The sequence below is a fragment of the Dermacentor albipictus genome, chromosome 1, assembly GCF_038994185.2.
Source record: "Dermacentor albipictus isolate Rhodes 1998 colony chromosome 1, USDA_Dalb.pri_finalv2, whole genome shotgun sequence".
NCBI classification, from domain to species: domain Eukaryota; kingdom Metazoa; phylum Arthropoda; class Arachnida; order Ixodida; family Ixodidae; genus Dermacentor; species Dermacentor albipictus.
This window is the reverse complement of record NC_091821.1, coordinates 459,246,883-459,264,349: the sequence shown is the minus strand read 5'-3', so window position 1 is coordinate 459,264,349 and position 17,467 is coordinate 459,246,883. Positions and strand designations below refer to the sequence as shown.

At 49.1% G+C, this 17,467-nt stretch overlaps 1 protein-coding gene, 1 long non-coding RNA gene and 1 pseudogene across 2 annotated transcripts; all 3 read right to left on the bottom strand.

The window, feature by feature from the left end:
- Positions 1-1,510: 1,510 nt before the first annotated feature.
- LOC139054398 (uncharacterized) lies at positions 1,511-2,238 on the bottom strand (annotated as a pseudogene).
- Positions 2,239-4,387: 2,149 nt separating this feature from the next.
- LOC135902854 (uncharacterized) lies at positions 4,388-7,149 on the bottom strand. The gene is made up of 4 exons (XR_010564627.1): positions 7,033-7,149; positions 6,846-6,968; positions 6,115-6,210; positions 4,388-4,504 (listed from the first exon to the last, which is right to left on the bottom strand). It is a non-coding gene; the product is annotated as an uncharacterized lncRNA (long non-coding RNA).
- Positions 7,150-8,083: 934 nt separating this feature from the next.
- LOC139054392 (uncharacterized) lies at positions 8,084-12,482 on the bottom strand. The gene is made up of 3 exons (XM_070531326.1): positions 12,333-12,482; positions 11,935-12,115; positions 8,084-8,130 (listed from the first exon to the last, which is right to left on the bottom strand). Exons 1-3 carry the CDS (start codon positions 12,480-12,482, stop codon positions 8,084-8,086), a joined length of 378 nt encoding a protein of 125 aa, XP_070387427.1.
- Positions 12,483-17,467: the final 4,985 nt, after the last annotated feature.

Below are 17,467 nucleotides of genomic sequence, written 5' to 3'. Positions count from 1 at the left end.
GTTCAGCGTCTTTGTCTCGGCAGTCTTCATCGGTTGTGCACCTCTGTTTTCAGATTAGGAGGTATCGGCCATCGCGATTCATTGTGATGGTGTTAAGCCTCCGCTAACGTTCGTTTCGGTGGACATCGGTGGTGGAGCACAGTCGGACCCAGAGCTTCGACTTGAAGATGGCGTGTGCCCGCAGCAAACGCCATCACTTTCTGACATGCCCTACTGCTCCCAAATCGCAGTGTACTGTTGCTCTCCTTCACTTTCGTTAGTTCGAACTTTCGTTAACTCGAACTAAAGCGGCTTCCCTTGCGGTTCGAATTAACGAGCTTTTACTGTACTTGATCCATCACCGACTGGAATATAGCTGGGGCACTGGAATTTCCATATGGCATGCGGAGGCACTGAAATAAGCCGATGTGCGTGTTAAGCGTCAACAGCTTTTGAGAGTCGGGGTGCACTTCTATTTGTTGATACGCAGTGGTCAGGTCTAAGACCGTGAAGACCTTACCCTCCGCAATTACTGCAAAGATGTCTTCTACTAAGGGTAATGGATAATGCTCCGTCATTATGCAAGGATTTAAGGTAATTTTGAAGTCTCCACACAGCCTCGCCTTCTTGTCTGCCTTGGGGACAACGACCACTGGTGTTGACACCTTGCCTTTCAATATGGACAGTCTCCAGCATCGTGTTGCTTCGAACATCGGTAACAAATTACCGGCTGCAAGACCCACCGCAGTCCTTGCCTTTCGTCTTTGCTGACCCTTCTGAATGACGTGGACGCCTTCATCGAGAAAAGTCTTGTCAGAGGTTGGGCGGAAGCGTTTGGATTCTTTCGCAGCCAGTTCCGCGCTTCTAGCTAGGTCATGCAGTTTTGAAGCTTAGCTCCTTTTTCTTCAGAAAGCTGGCTTGAATTGAAGCGCCGCTGAGGCCAGCCATGAACCTGTCTCGAAGAGCATCGTCCAGGAACGGCCCAAAGTCGCATCTTGCTGCCACATGGCGTAGTTCCACTGCAAAGGTGCATATTTGTCTCGCGTTCCATCTGGTAGCGGGGATTAAACTAACCTTTCGGCGATAACTTTGCTTCCCGGAGAGTAGTCTTCTTTCAGGACAGCAACGATTTCATCGAATGATTTGTCTTCTGGCTTCGCTGGTAACAACAGGTCCTTCAGCGTTTTGTAGGGGCGTTTACCAATGGCCGTTATAAAGGCAGATTTCTTCAGGCTGTCATCTTTGTTTTGGGTCACTTTCCAGTAGTGGTCAAATCTTTCAACATAAGACATGAAATCTTTTTCGCCATCATTGACGAAAGGCTAAAAATCCAAAAACTTCGCCATTCTTCTTGTACTGCGCAATCTCGGCCTAGGCTTCGGATCCCATCTTCGTTGCCACTTGTAGCATGCATACAGACGCTACTCCGATAGCAGGAATAGGAACGGCTTTATTCCCAAAACGTGCGCTGTTTATCTAGGTACGAAGAGGGGGTGTGGCCTTGACGTCATTCTGTCACAACAAAAATTGCTCAATTGATTTCGTCATCATCTTTAATTAGCAGGTTTCGGAAGTTGCTTAGGTAACTGCACACTTTAAATACCTGCTCTGCTGTGTCAATCATGCAGATAGGAAATGGCTTATCCAAAATGTGAAAAGCTTTGATGCGGGATATTGCTCTCTCAACATGCACCCTTGCAGCGGCAATACGACGTGTTTGCTCCACATCCTGCGCAGGCATTTGTGTTTCATGGCGTTCTCGGAATGGGGGACGGTACACTGTCACACCAGCAGGTAAGTAGGGGAAAGTTAAGCCTTTATTGACCATGATGGCATCCCCTACTTCCAAACAATCTAAAAGCCCACAACTTCCAAGGATTGTCTTGTCTGATACAGATCCGCCCCAGAGATGAGACACAAATGCTATGTAGCCATAAGGGGTACAGCCAACAAGCACTTTGTATGTATTGAAGTGCTTATATGAGAAAAAGGTCTGGCGCTGTGCACCTATTGACGAAGGAGGCTGAATTCTAACTTCTGTTGCATCCAAAATACGCCTGGTGTTCTCAAAGAAGCGGAAGCATCTCGGAACATAAGGCCCAGTTTCATCTCGTGATGGAATAGAGGTGATGGCTGCAAGCTCACGCTCAAGGAAGTTAATCCAAGTAGCAAATGTCCGGCGCACTTGGCTTTCCGACATCGTGAAGTAGCGCGCAATTTCTTTCCCGGCATACCAGTCCTGAGGCGCACTAGAATCATGAAAAATTCAGTCACAAGGCCATTTTCTTTAGGTCGACCACGCGCTTCGCAGTAATTCTTCTTTGTCCATCCCCAGTATGACATGTTACTTGCACGTGGCTCCAGGTATTCAAACAATGACTGAAAAACTTCATAGCTGGGAAGGCCTGTGTAATACATACATGCTTTTGGTGACGCTTTAATTACACTCAGTGTTAGCATCTGCGAGCGAGCTTCATCAAGCTTTCTCTCGAGGGACGCATTCTTCTTCTCTAATGTTGCAACAGTTTGGTGCAAAATTCCAAGCCGTTTTTCCATGTTTTGAGCAATTGATTTCCAATGTTCGTTTTCCAATTGTTGTTCCAAATCTGTAATAGTGGTGAAAACATATTAGATCATATTTCATGACTGGTCAGTACTAAAAATATTGACAAATCAAGCACATTTTCATTTTTTCTACACAAGCTTGGCAAGTGCAAGTTGCACCCAGCACTGTTTACATGCAGCATTGACTAGCATTGCCTACAAAAAAAATATTTAGAATATATGCTCCACCAGGAAGATTATGCGGTCTGTAAAATAATAGGAGGAAGATTTAACTGTTGTGAATAGGGTGATTTTCCCACCTACTCTTAAAGGGACACTAAAGGAAAATGTTAGGTTGAGCTACATCAACAGATTTTTCCATTGTGTATCATTGCATTTCGTTTGACAGTATTGCACAGAAAGTTGTCATGGAAGGTCCCGCTGCTGCTCTTCAATTTGAACCATCCACACCACAAAGGACAAAATAAATTCCACATGACCTCCCTCTGTGACACTCTCTGTGAATCGGCCAATGCAGACATTACACAATAGGCAACATACGTCACAAGGAGTGGTGCCATTCCAATTTTTGTCATTTTCTTACTTATGAAACCTCTATTCTAGCTATTAATGATGAATTTGTTATTCAAAAGCCTATTATTTCAATCTAGATTGCCGTAATTTTTTTCTGTAGTTTCCCCCTAAGGAAAGCGCTGTGGGAAGTTCAGCATTTCAGTCAAGCATGAGGAGAAATCTGAACACCTGCTGAAGTCCAAAGTGTGCAGCAGTTTCGAAAAAATCTAAGTAAATATTACTGTTGCCTTCCCACTAAGTCCAAGTATATGCTGATATTCCATTACTAGAAGGGCTTCACCGTGAAGTGGCAGTTAATATAAATAACTGCCTTCAAACTGCACATGCTAACAATATTTACCATTACATGAGGCATTCACAAATGGTGTTTCTTGAGATGAAGCAGATGAGCCAGAAGGTGAAGCAAGTTCCTCTGCAAGAATGGCACATGAACAAAGTTGCATCTCGGGAAGTGAACATATTCTTATTGGCCAGCCTTACAGCTAAATTAAGTTAGTTTAACCTTCCTATTTGATGCCAGGAGCACAGAAAAAAGTCATTATGATGAATGGTTTGAGGAAGTCCGTGCTCCCGGTGACGTACAGCAGAATGCAACATTTGCATACCAGTTGACATCCTATGCAAGGTGCTGATGCACGCACGAGACCACAGTGGTGTAACTGTCTTTACAAATACTAGCTCAGTAATGTAATGTGAAAAACACCGTGGGGTAAGGGTGGAACGTTTTTAGACACAGGAAAGCAAGGGCAATGGTAGCGCATTACACCCTGTGCAAGGTGCTGATGTAAGCACAAGACCACAGCTGTCTTTACAAATACTCGCTCGGTAATGTAATGTGAAAAGAACAGTGTGGTAAGAGTGGAACATTTATAGACACAGGAAAGGAAGAGCAATGGTGGTGCATACAACCCATTGTGCAAGATAGCTTCTGCGCCGTGTAATCTATGTGGTTATCGGAGGAAAATGTTTTAGCAATAACCTCCTAAACACCAGAGACTAAATATTATATACATTATTCGTTAATTATAACTACCACATATTCCACAACTTTTCTACAGCTACAAACAAAAATAGAGGCAATTCTGCTGTCATTACTGCATTACAATACCTTTAAGAATGGTAGTTCAATCATTAAACCATCCATTGCAAACTTATGAAAGAGCAGTGGCTCTTCAAGATGCGCTTGGGAATGTGAGCATGTGCGTATTGTAACTTGGTGGAGAGAAACTTGTCACAAGTGCACAAAAAAATGCATAGTGATATTTACCATTTGGCAGAGCCTCCAACTGTGGTGCCTCCTCGATGTTTGCGGATGTGACAATCTCCTTTGCAAGTTCAATATACTTCAGTTAAAATAAACAGGTGGCTCCTGGTTGATGAGCCTCAGCTTCATATATCAGGAACCAAAGAAAGAAGCAACACTTTGCCTGTATGACTGCACATACCAGAGCTAATTTTTATTTCTGTTCAATTTGCCTGCACAACCTGAACCAGTTCAAAAGGTGCTGAGCCTGCCGTTTGTTCAGGTGGTGCAGCAATGGCACCCTCTAAGCCATGCCTTTCATTTCAAATGGTGCAGGACTGGTTCATGATATTGCTGTAACTATGCCTACTGACTGCCAACTTTGTGCAGACGTGCAGGTGTGAAGCAGCAGCGCAGTCACTGAAACCCTTCGTATGAATGTCTGCTGCGTTTATGCAATGCAGAGTATTCATACCTCAGAGGCTGACCATACCTGCATTTCGGGACCTCTCAAAGCAAGACGGTTGATGCATTCTAGGCAGAAAAACGCCAGCACCGTGTCTGCACCTCGGCATTTTTTTCAAGCAACAAGTCATGCCCGCACCACTTAGATTGAGCTGAAAAATTTCTGAACTCCTCGTGCCCCCACTATGAACTGGTTCACAATGGTGCAGGCAAATCAAACAGACATTTTATGAGTCAAAAGTAACAGAAGTAGTCTGCTAAGAGCAAGTGCCTGCACACTTTCTTAAAAATGGAATCCTGTTAACAGAGCCCTAGGCATCACTGCAAATTAGGTTTGTACTTGGGGCACCTCCTGGGAGTGTTTTACAGCAAACATTTTCGGAACCGGTTCATTTTAAGAGGAGCATGTTGCCATGCTGCCAAAAGGCATGCTTCACAGCCAGCATAGGTGGTTTCTCCTACTGCCTCAACTAGAGTTCGCAAGTGCTCTTCTCTGCATTCTCCCAAACCGGAGCCAAGGGACCGTGCTACATTTACGTGGCTAGTACCACTTCCTTTTTCTTTCTGTTCCTCTCTTTGCTGCATGGCGCACTCCCACTGGCACCCATCATTCTGCAGTGGATGAATTGACCTAAGTCATGTGCCATAATCAATTATGCTGTAGTCAGTGTGCCCTATTAGGCATTTGTGCATGGGACCTTAACTCTATCACTGTCGTGCCCTCGAGAAGCAGGGTGCGTGGGCTTCCATTAGAAATTTCAAATATTTTCACTCTGCGCAGTTGCTTGGCACTATGCTGACATGATTGCCACTGCGTGGTCTATGTGCTATGCTTTTCCATTTGCAATGGCCAAAAACTGGTGAGAGGTCCTTTAGAGATTGGGTTAATTAAATTTTCCTTTTTTTAGTTTCTAGCCCCACAAAATTTTGTGTGGTGCTTGAGCAATTGTTTTTGCTCGTATGGCCTAACTATTACTGCTGGCAACAGATTTCATTGAACAGATGACTGGAGGGTAAATGTAACTATTTACTTTCCCACAATCCAGTGTATTGAGCTACTAAAGACACAGGAATGTTTTACAGTGCTTGGATCTCTGCCAATGGTCAAGCAAAAAAAGAAATTTTAATCCACCCCCTGACCAGCACTACTACTTTCCTGTTCAAAATATTTACATTCTTTGCTAAAACATTTTTTTTAAATTATACCATTGTGTACACTTACATACAAAGACCTAGCAGAGCAGGTTTGTAAACATTTGTTGAAACAAGTAATGTTGGCAAGCACTTACCATTCTCATTTGAGCTGGAAGGAGTTGTTTGAGGGCACCGTGCAGCTGCAGAATCAGACTTGATGATTTGTTTACTAGATGTGCAGCTGGTAGCACCTGCCATAGATATTTTAAAAAAGGCAGTAAAGATGTCACATGAAACATCGCATGCGGTGCCGCAAGCATGAAAACATTTACCTCACGCCTTCGCTCTACATGCCATGCATTCTTCGCTAAAAAGATAAGTGCATTATTTCTGTAATCGCCGTCACTGGAGTTGATATTCACTGCGCTTAAAACGCCACAGAAGTATGGCTTCTACTTTACACACACTGCAGAAATATGAAGCTCCTTGCGTCTCAGGAACTTTGTGCACTATATAATCCCAGTCACAGAACGCAGCAGGTCCATACTGTGAAATGTTGGCAGAAAGATCACAGGGGCGCGCAAACTGCGCGAGACCAGTGAACTGATGTACAGTTATGACAAAAAGAAGCAAAACAGCTAACCAAATTGTACACGCAGTCGTTTTCGTGGGACGAATGCGCTGCTTCGAGCAACAAACAACAATGGAGACGAGAAACGAAACGAGTATCGGTTACATACCGCACGCGAGAACGAGCGAAGATTGCCCGGCTTTCTACAGCGGCCAATTTATCAATCATTAAGCACAGCGCTTGAAGGCGATATTATTTTTTACGCATCCACAATCGCTTCAGTGTACTAGCGTTGAAGTATATTCGGTGACTCACATTCTGTGTCCTGTCTGTTCATCCAACGTCTATGCCTCCGCACTGCCGCTGCGCCGACAGACCGTGCGTTGGTGAACGCGCTGGGCACATAGTCGGGGTGCTTGCTGAAGTTCGACGGGTGGCCTGTGGTGAGATGAAGTTAGTTATGTTGTCAAAATACCTCGTGTAAACAGAACGCTTAACCTACCTGTAACAAAATGAGCTCCGCAGATTCTGGAGTACTCGCTCGGTTGCCAAGCTGAGCCATCGAGGTTTACTCGCCTTACGGCTCGTATCCATGCTGCTCTCCTCGCCGGATACGTCTGCTCAGACGGAAAGCGAAATAAACTGATGCTCCCTTTGCCACTGAAGCAATTTGAGCACCCATACGCGACAGAACTAGCCGGCATGGTCACAAAAAGAGCGCGAACACATTCGCACCTCCACACAGGTGGATGTTCGTCTGCTTTTCGCATCTAACCATGCAGAGGGCGCTAGTGACAGCCGTGTTCACGCATGCGCAGCAGTATTTTTGCAAACCGTCAATTGGCAGTTGATGGTTCACCAGCCTGCCTTTTCCCCACTTTTGCATTGAAGTCGCGCATTACTACAGGATACTGAGTTTGCACTTTTCTCATCGCCAATTGAATATTTTCATAAAACAGATCTACTTCCTCATCATTGTGACTGGATCTTCGAGCATTGGCTCGTACTACTTTCAATTTATACCTCTTAATAAGTATCATTACGACTACAGCTACCCTCTCAATAATGCTGTAGACGCCGTCAATGTTGCGCACTATACCCTTATGGATTAGGAATCCTACCCTATATTGATTCTTCTCTAGGAGACCTCTATTGCAGAGGACATGTCTGTTATTCAGCAATGTATAGGCCTCACCAGTTCTTATCTCACTAAGACCGATGATATCCCAAGAAATGTCTGCTAGGCCCTCAAAGAGTACTGCTAAGCTGGGCTCACTCGAGAGGGTTCGGGTGTTAAACGCTGCTAAGGTCAGTTTCCATTGGCGACCTGTGCGGACCCAGAGATTTTAGCACCCTCTTCTGCATTACAGGTGTGACCGCCGAGGGGCATTGGGTAACTGAGGGCCACTGAGGACCATTGGGTAATTTATTGTCATTTGGGAGGGAGTGGCCGAATACTGCACCAGGCAGGCCAATTCATGTTCTAGCGACGAAGTGTTTTGTTGAAGCTTAGTGGGCCTTCCTAATTTGGTTCTACCTGGATTAGTATAGCCCTACTCGCTCTCGGCATCATTTGTCGGTGACAGGCGTCCCTCCAAGCCTGGATATGTTGTGCACGGCAGGAGGTGAATTTCAAGCTCACCATCGTCAAAAACAAGAAAGAAACTTGATAGAGGGAGTCAGTTTGAGATTAGGGACTTGACCTCACTGTTATTTTGTAGCCCAGTTTAGGCGACTACAGCAAAGCGTAGGACGAGTCCATGCCTGCTGTATCGGTCAATAACCGGAAATGAGGCACGCATATGGGTTCCGCGAAGAGGGGACGCGGGCAACACTCACGCGTGAAGAGAAAGCGGATTAGTGGCTGCACCTTAGAAAAGGCACTAGCACTGCACCCCCGCTCAGAACAAAAGGGTACAAGGGCCGAGCTGAAGGGGAGCGTTCGGGGAGACGAGCGTGAAGATGAAAGAAGGGGGGGTGCTTGAGGTGCCACTGCTAAGGATTCCCGTGAAAATGGCGGTAGCTTTACCACTTAGCCGGCTATGGCTGAGGAATGCTTTTATGTGCCATTGCCATCGGGTCCCAAATATGGTGTTTGTAGTTCGAGCGAACCGGCACACAGCTGCACGGGAGCCAGATTTCTCAGTACTGGCAGGGTAGCCCGCTGTTCGGCGGATATGGAGTTAATAATCCGCGATTTCACGGAACATTCTCGGCAGCTTGTATGGCGGCCGGTTGCAGGTGAAAAAAGGGAAGACATCAGGGGCAGATACTCGCAGCCCAACGTAGGGGAGAGGGAGGTGGCCCATGTCTTTGAGAAATCCTATCCCCTGGCGTGTTCTAAAGAGTGCCACTGTTTCAACCAATGCTGTGTGCGGCACGAAAGTGGTTGTGCTATTGGTTACAATGATGTGAACTCGCATGTGTGATTGGCTGGTTTGCGAATCCTTTGTACAACTGAGGGCTTAAAAAGTCATGTTTTGTTGTGTGGTGGGGAGTGCAGCTTCGGGCTTGGACCCGGACAGACGCTTCGGCGTTTGAATAAAGCGTCACTTCATCGGACAACGGCTCTTCCTTCGCGCTGCCACCGTGCACTAGAATCATCGAGGGGCGCCGACTTCGGACCTTTAACACCTTCCCTCCTTGACTAGCGTTGAAGCTACGAGAGGACAAGGGAAAGGAAATTAACTGAGGGATTCGAAGTTCTGACTATTGTGACCGAGCATTCGACGTAGTTCAGTCACATATTCTCATATGCCGCAAGGCTGCCTTATCGCTGACAAGTACAGCCCAGAGGGCTCTACACGACAAAACATTTTTTTATTTATCCGCCATAGATGTGTTTTCCTGATAGCGGTGGGTAACTCAATATAGGACGACTTATACACGGTTCTGGCCTCGTAGTTCTGGAATCACATGTGTGCAGGCGGCCGTGAACTCGGCTAGGCAAACCATACAGGCGTACCGACGACCATTCAAGTTGTGACTACATGCTTGTGATCTACAGGAGAACAAACAGAAACCAGCGAAAACGAATATAAGTGCAAATGTGGAATAACCGCACGCAACCTACGACTTTCTTCTTTTTACTTTTTGAAAATCTGTACGTGAACTTTGCAACTGCGGATGTTACGCTATTTATTTATTATTGTTTGGGTGCAACTAATATTGCATGCTACTGAAAACCTTCTCATCGCTTTTTTTATTCCTTGAGCGCTGCAACTTATTTGGGGGGGGGGGGGGGCGTCGGGAGGGCACTCTCAATAGAAAGTCAGCGCGAGGCATGTCGGTAGAGTCAGTTTAGGTCCATTTAGTATATCTCAAATGCCTGAAAATATGCTTGAATTATCCGGGGTATACGGGTTTTGCTAATCGCGGCAGGTGGCACGGCATAGTACTTCTCAATGGTTCCAACATCGTGGTTTTGGAGCCTCCCGTACGCAAGCGGCCATGAACGCGGCTAGATACACGGTGTATTTTCGGCGAAATTGAACAGCACTTAAACGTAGTGTGAAAAAAAAGAAAATAGAAAATGATAAATCTTTCAGCGCTTACCGCGAATTCTCTAATCGCGTCTGGAGGGAGGTGCACCAAACAGTTCACGGTGTCGGCTGCCTGTCTCATGCATCGGAGAAGTCTTTTCGAACGAGTCGGAACTGGTACTGATCAGCTGTGCAAAAACTGAGACGTCGGATGTGAGGAGGGTGCATTTCCCGGGACTTTCGCTCAAAGGCAAGTTCTCAGTGGCGAGACGGGCCGCCGAACAATAGCACCCAGCCGCTCGTTAAATAGGCGACCTTGGATCAGCCTTGCTGTATGGTTGGAAAGCGCTTATACGACGCCTCCTTTTAGCTACAGCGTAAGCTTTTTTGCCCGCGATCACTTAGACATCGTTTGCACACTTCGCGCGGGAATCCTACTGCCGTTGCGTTTGCCGCCGAACTTGCAATACCTGCAATTGTGCAGTTGTGGATATATGCTCGTGATCTACAGGAGTACACAAAAAGGGGGGCACTCAGTATGTCGCTTCCAGTTAGCAGCTTCAAGCTTCAGTGAGCAGCTTCAAGTTATATTGCAGACTGCAATATGTGTGAAATTCTGAACTTGCGTTATTTCATAATGTTGTCCGAAAGTAGCGCTGCATAGCTAGAAAACTATGAAAGGGCAAGAAAAACAGTTGGACGTTTTGCTTTTGTGTGGTGATTGCTGTGTAGTGTTGATCTTCAGCTATGAAGTACCCACTAGCCCCAACACACGTCTTAATGAGACCTTTCTAATGAGCTTTTGTTGCTCGAGTTATGAAATTTCTTTACTTTCCGTCATTTTTATTTTTATTCTCACCAAAGCGACTTTTTTCTATACAGGATTAAAGCGGGAGAGGTCGACACTAGTAACAATGCCACCAAAGAAAGCAGTACCCGCGGCTCCGCAGCGCCACTATAGAGTGGACAGCAGCATCGACAAGCGAAAATCAGGCCCAGAATGGCTGTTCATTGCAGCGCACGAAGATCATATTCTTATAATGAAGCACACGAAGAACAAGCTGACTATTCGCCGGCAGAAAAATGTCGGGGGGAGCAGAAATAGTCAAGTGTTTGCAATATTGCTTCCATACGGATTACATTGAATCGCTTGAAGCACATACATCCAACAGCATTCTCACCAATTTCTGCTGATTTAGTAAAAGTGGGAAGGCACTGAGTTAGGTTGCACTGGTTGCATAAATATGAAATACCAACTAGCCCGATCTTACACCTTGCTTCACTTCCCGATATTGGTGAGGGGAAAAAGCAATGAACGAATTCATACAACCGGGGCCCCGATCGGCGGCGTCGTGGAGTGCAGCAGTACCCGCTTCGAGCTCCGCAATATCCATGTTTTTCGTTGGTTAATGTTCCAGTAACCGACTGAAATTGTGTATCACCAGAACCGTGAACGCCTACTGAGCCCAGGGACAGCATCTTCTTGGACCTAGGCCCGTTTCCGGCGACTCCACAATTTCAAGAGGCTACAGGGTACGCGGCGTCGGAGCTAGCATAATTCAGAGCGAAGGCGCGCAGGCGGCCGCCGCGTCGCGCAGGTGCAGCGTCTGGCACACGACATAGACGCATATGGCGTCTCAAGAAATCGCTTCTATTGCGGCGGGCGCCTCAAATGGCGCACCGTCCCAACCGAAGCCCGTTACGGAGGAAGACGGCATGGATTTTTCCGAAGCCTTAACTCCTCGTGACGATGAAACTACTACAACGCTTCTCACGGACGCTGAGGACCTGCGGCTGAGTACAAGAGAACCCGACTCTGAGGGATGACTGACGTTGCTAACGCTTCGCCAAAAAACGGCAGCAAGTGGAGGAACGCCTGCAGGCGAAACGGAACGAGCCTTCGCAGAAGGAACAGAACTCACCTCCCATCCACCGATGCATGGTGCGACGGAACAAGTTGTCCCGGTGTGCCAGGACGGCTCCCACACCATACGGCGATGCATCTACAGTAAGGACGACAGGCTTGGCAGGATCGAAGTGCACCAGCACTGAAGCCTTGGTGATTAGCTCCTTGCTGAGCTGCAAGGCCCGGTCCTGCTCCTTCTTCCAGACCCATTATTGACCATCTCGAAGCAGAAGATGGAACGGCTGTAGATGCTGCGACAGGTTCGGCAGAAAACTCCTGTAGAAGTTGATGAGGCCCAGGTAGCTCTGAAGCTCCTTCTTGTTCAGGGGCTTAGGTGCATTTAGCACAGCATCAACTTTGCGGGGAGCTGGGACTAGGCCTACCAGGGGAAATGACATATCCCAAGTACTCAACGCTGGGGGCTAGGAAAACGCACTTTTCCAGCTTGAGCTTGAGGCCGGCGTCCTGCAGTCGTGCCAGGACGTTGTGCAGGTTCTGCAGAAAGTCCTCGTCATCGCTGCCAGTAACCGTGATGTCGTCCAAGTACATCGCCACGTGCATCATGCCCCTGTAGAGGTTATCTATCTCTTATTTTGTTATAGCGCAAGCTTGACAAGTGCAATAGAAGGCACATCTGACACACACAGCGCTGTGTGTGTCAGATGTGCCTTCTATTGTCCTTGTCAAGCTTGCGCTATAACAAAATAAGATATGCCGTACCAACAAGCCCCTAATGCTATCCTTATCTATCTCCCTCTGGAATATGGCTGGGGCCGAGGCCATGCCAAACGGTAAGCGCGTGTACTGAAAGAGCCCCAAAGTTGTCGATATAGTGACATACTTCCGGGAGGTATCCTGGAGCACAAGCTGCTGGTATGGATCTCTGAGGTCGAGCTTGGTAAACTTCTGTCCACCGGACAAAGCTGCCACGTACCGGACAATGCCCGGTACATGACCGTCTCGAACTTCCGGCCCAACAGGTACTGGTGGAAGCGTTCTACACCGAACATCAGGGCCAAACCTTCCTTGTCCAGCTGGCTATAACGTTGCTCTGCAGCATGAAGCCGTCAAGAAGCAAACGACCCAGGGCGTTCCTGGCCATCTTGGGTCCGCCTGGCAAATTTACAAGGAGCAAGTCCACGTGTTCTTCCGGGCAAACGACACACCCGAGGCCCAACAGCTGGACATTTTCCTGGCCAGCTGCGGCACCCATGACTTCAGCCTCTTGCTCGACCTTCTCAAGCCAGCCATGCCGCTGGGTGAGCTGCTTGCCATACTGTGCTCGAATTTCAACCCAGCACCGTCCACACTAATGGAGCGTTTCCGCTTCAACAACCTGAGCCGCCGGGAAGGAGAGACCCTCGGACAGTTCGTTGCTGCGCTACGAGGGCTAGCGAGTGCCTGCGCCTTCGGGGACCAACTGGACTCGCTGCTCCGGGACCGTTTCGTCTGCGGCATCAACAACACCGCCATGCAGATGCGACTCCTGGAGCTTCCCAACCCCTCACTGGACGACGCCATGAAGGCTGGGAGCCCGGCCACGTTTTCTCAAGCATCGTCCTTTGCCGTTCGTCCTGAAGGACGGGGTCACCCAGGAGCTGCAACGGTTACAGCGAGAGGGCATCCTCGTACCTGTCAAAACATCTGAATGGGCCGCTCCCAGTGTACGAGTCCTCAAGCGAGATGGCAGTGCCAGGATCTGCGGGGATTTCAAGGCTACCATCAGCCCCGTCGCTACCGTCGAGAAGTACCCGCTGCCCCGGGTTGAAGATCTCTGGTCAGCATTGCCCGGCAGACCACGGTGGGCCAGGACGGAAGTTCCTGGTGAAAACTGGAGCTCCCGACTCTGGCAAAGGCCCGGGACGGCACCCTTGGTCAGCAGCCAGCTTCTGCTTCAGCTGCTTCAAGAGCACTGTGGATTGGAGGTCCGGATGCAAGACGTCCCAGGGTAGTTTGACCATCCGACCCAGCAGGAGCTCACAGGGGGCACGGCCAGTGACATCGTGGGGCGTGGTCCGGTACTGAAATAATATCTGCGCAATCTGCGTCCGGAAATCCCCAGTCTGGCTCTTCTTGAGCTTGTCTTTGATGGTTTGCACCACGCGCTCGGCTGCACCATTTGAAGCAGAGTGGTACGGCGGAACCATCATCTGGCGGATTCCGTTTTTTGTCAGCCAGGCCAGGTACTCTGTGCAGGACCATTGTCGGACACGATGGCATCCGGCAGCCCCTAGACGATGAAGACCTGTCGTAGCGCTGCAATAGTCGCGCCTGCTGATGGAGTGGTGACAGGTAGAACCTCCACCCACTTCGAAAAGGTGTCCGTCACCAGGAAGTAATGGCCCTTAAAGCGTCCCCCAAAATCCACATGTAGGCGGGACCAGGGTCTCTGTGGGAACGGCCAATTTCCACATGACGCGAGGCTCGCTGATGCTCCTGGCAGATTTGGCAGCTCTGCACCAAGTGAGCGATGTCGTGGTACAGGCCAGGCCAGCAAACATGGGACCGGGCCACCATCTTGGTCTTTTCTATGCCAGGATAACCCGCGTGCAGGAACTGCAAAACCCTGGACCGGAGACTTCGTGAGATCACCACCCTAGAACCCCACAGCAGGCAGCCCTGCTGCAAGCTCAGCTTAGCGGTCTTGTGGCTATAGGCCTACTGCACCAATTCCTCTCCAGGGGACACCGCCTTGACCACCTGAGACAGGACTGGCTCCCGGCTGGTCACTTGAGATACCGCAGATCTGGAGAGCACCTCCGGGTACGCGTGTTCCAGCATGAACACTTCAGCGGGTTCTGGAACAGCATCAGGCACCTCTGGCGGGGGCAGGCGGCTCAGGGCATCAGCAAGTCCCAGGTCCTTTCCCGGACGGTAAACCAGCTGGTAACTGTAAGCTCCCAGCCTCAAGACCCTGCGTACCACTTGAGGTGATGCCTGCACAGGAACTGCCTTGTCAGGCCCCAGCAGCCCCAACAGCGGCTCGTGGTACGTTACCGCCTCGAACATCCGGCCACACAGGTACTGGTGGAAGCGTTCGACACCGGACATGAGTGCCAAACGTTTTTTGTCCTGCTGGCTGTAACGTTGCTCTGCAGCATGAAGCCGTCGAGAAGCAAACGACACAGGGCGTTCCTGGCCACCTTGGGTCCACCTGGCAAATTTCCCATCCTCGTGACACAAGCTACCACCACTGCCGCGGGATGACTTCAAGATCATTCTCCACACGCACCAAGGACTCCCGTTGAAAACTCTAACCAGGCCGATGCTAGCACAAGCAGCGATCGCGGCCTACCAGAACATAGTAAAGGGTGAGCATATTATACTGCGTATAAAACAGGGCTCATACATCGCAAGAGTCTCAGCGTCTGAGGAAGAGCCAGCTAATCTCCTACGCAAGATCACAAGTCTCACAGTCAATGAAAAAATGGACGCGTTCAAGGCGTACGCTGCCACAGGCGAAGGCGCCATCAGAGGTGTCATTCACTGACTCCCGGCGCACACGCCCGGACAAACAATCAAGGCAAACCTCCAGGTTCCTATCCAGGGCGTCGAGATAATCCAGGCAAGAATGCTAGGGGACTCGAAGAGCACAGTGATCAATTCCCTCAGCACGGTCCTACCACGGTTCGTCTACTATTGCAGTGGGAAAATGGCGTGCCATCCATACCGCAACTCGGTGTAGGTTTGCAAGATTTGTCACAGCGTCGGCCACCGCGCGGACGTTTGCCTGCAACCGAACACAAAAGTGTGTAGAATCTGTGGGGCGTTCGAGCGCAAAGACGGACACGAGTGCTCCCCGCGATGTGCCGCTTGCGGGGGGCAGCACCTCACGGGCGACCGAAACTGCAGGAAACGCCTGAACTAAACACGACCACAAGGCCGACCGAGAAGTGGAGCGCACAAAGCTGCTCAACAACACCGACCCCGGTGGTTTCAAACAGAGGACGAAGAATTGGAGCTCAGCGACTTTCCGGAGCTCCCTCAACAGCAAGAGAGAACCCCCTCCAAACCCAGACAAGCAGGAAGATCGAGATGGCGTACCAGACGGTGGAGTCGTCAGGGATCTAGGTCAACAGCCTGGGCGCGCAATGTCAAGCCTCCAGCCCCCAAAGAGGAGAGGGCTCCGCAGTCTAAACATCAGACACGGCGGCCACCGCCACACAACAGGTAAGTTGGGCGCGAATAGTGTTTCCCACTGCCGATCCAGTAACTGAGAGTTCCAGCCTATGAAAACATTTTAGCGGAGAACAGAACTTTAAAAGACAGTTTTGCAGAAATTGAAAAGGAGCTAGCTGGTTTCAAACAAAAGAATCAGCTCCACACGAATAAATCCAAGCCAGGAGAAACCAAGAACGCGAACCCACAGGTGACCGGAAAAGACGTTAAACTAGATACCATAGCCCGACAAATCCAACTGATTTTCACAGAGCTGTACAAGCTCAAACGACAGATAGAGGACTCCTCTTCTCACGCCACGAAAGAGGGGCCGAACAAACGAAAATGTGCCAGCCCAGGAACTCCTGCACGCAGGCCTAAAGCCCACAGCGAAAGTACTATAGACGGCTAATCGCCACAAGAGAGTAGCCGAAAACCTCGAGGTCTGGCAGTGGAACTGCGGGACTCTTAAAACTCAACACGCAGTACTTTTGAGTTTTATAGATGCCGGTTCCCCCGGATATAATATGCATACAAGAACCAGGCAAGAAGATACCGAACCTCAGAGGATACAAGATGCACACGCACCCTGACCATCCTCAGATAGCAGCACTGACACGGGCGGACATAGCGGTGAGCGTGGACTACGTCCCTAACTGCGGTGTCCAACACCAGGTTCTCACGGTCTGGTCATGTAGACGCTGCAAACCGAAAACAGTTATTGCCAACGTCTACAGCCCACCTGGAGACAGGAAGGCAAAGTTCGACGTGCCAGTGACGGCCGCATTGGGCAAAGTGAAAAGCAACGACCGTGCAATTATCCTAGGGCACTTGAACGCTCCGCACTCTGATTGGGGCTATGATCGAGGCACTCCTAAGGCCCAGAGGCTAGCCGACCTCGCGGAGGAGCATGAGCTGGTCCTGCTGACCCGACCGGGCGAACCAACCAGAACGGGAAACAGTGTAGCCAAATATACCACGTCGGACCTAACTTTCAGCAGCAATGGCAGAGGTGTTACCTGGACCAATCTAGGCGAAGACCTTGGCAGTGATCGATGCATTATTAGTGTCTCAGTATGATAGATCCGACAGGAACATGGACCACCACAAATAGAACACTCAAATTATACGATGGCATGACCGATGCGCTCATTGAGGACCTTAAGAGCGTCTACATAGGAGTACCGGACACATAAGTGCAATATAACTATGATGGACCAGATAACGCGGAGCTGGGCGCACCCATAACAGCAACAGATCTCTATGCAGCCACACAACATTTTCAGAAGAACACCGCAGTGGGTCCGGGCCATATTACAAATGCGATGCTGCGGAACCTGAGCCAGGAATCACTGAGGCAGCTTACGACCTATTTCAACGATTATATATGG

Coding starts and splice junctions, on each gene's coding strand:
- LOC139054392 (XM_070531326.1), bottom strand. CDS start 12,482: ATGATGCACGTGGCGATGTACTTGGACGACATCACGGTTACTGGCAGC. Junction 12,116..12,332: donor GCGTTTTCCTAGCCCCCAGC/GTTGAGTACTTG, acceptor TGGGTCTGGAAG/AAGGAGCAGGACCGGGCCTT. Junction 8,131..11,934: donor CATGCATCGGTGGATGGGAG/GTGAGTTCTGTT, acceptor CAACATATCCAG/GCTTGGAGGGACGCCTGTCA.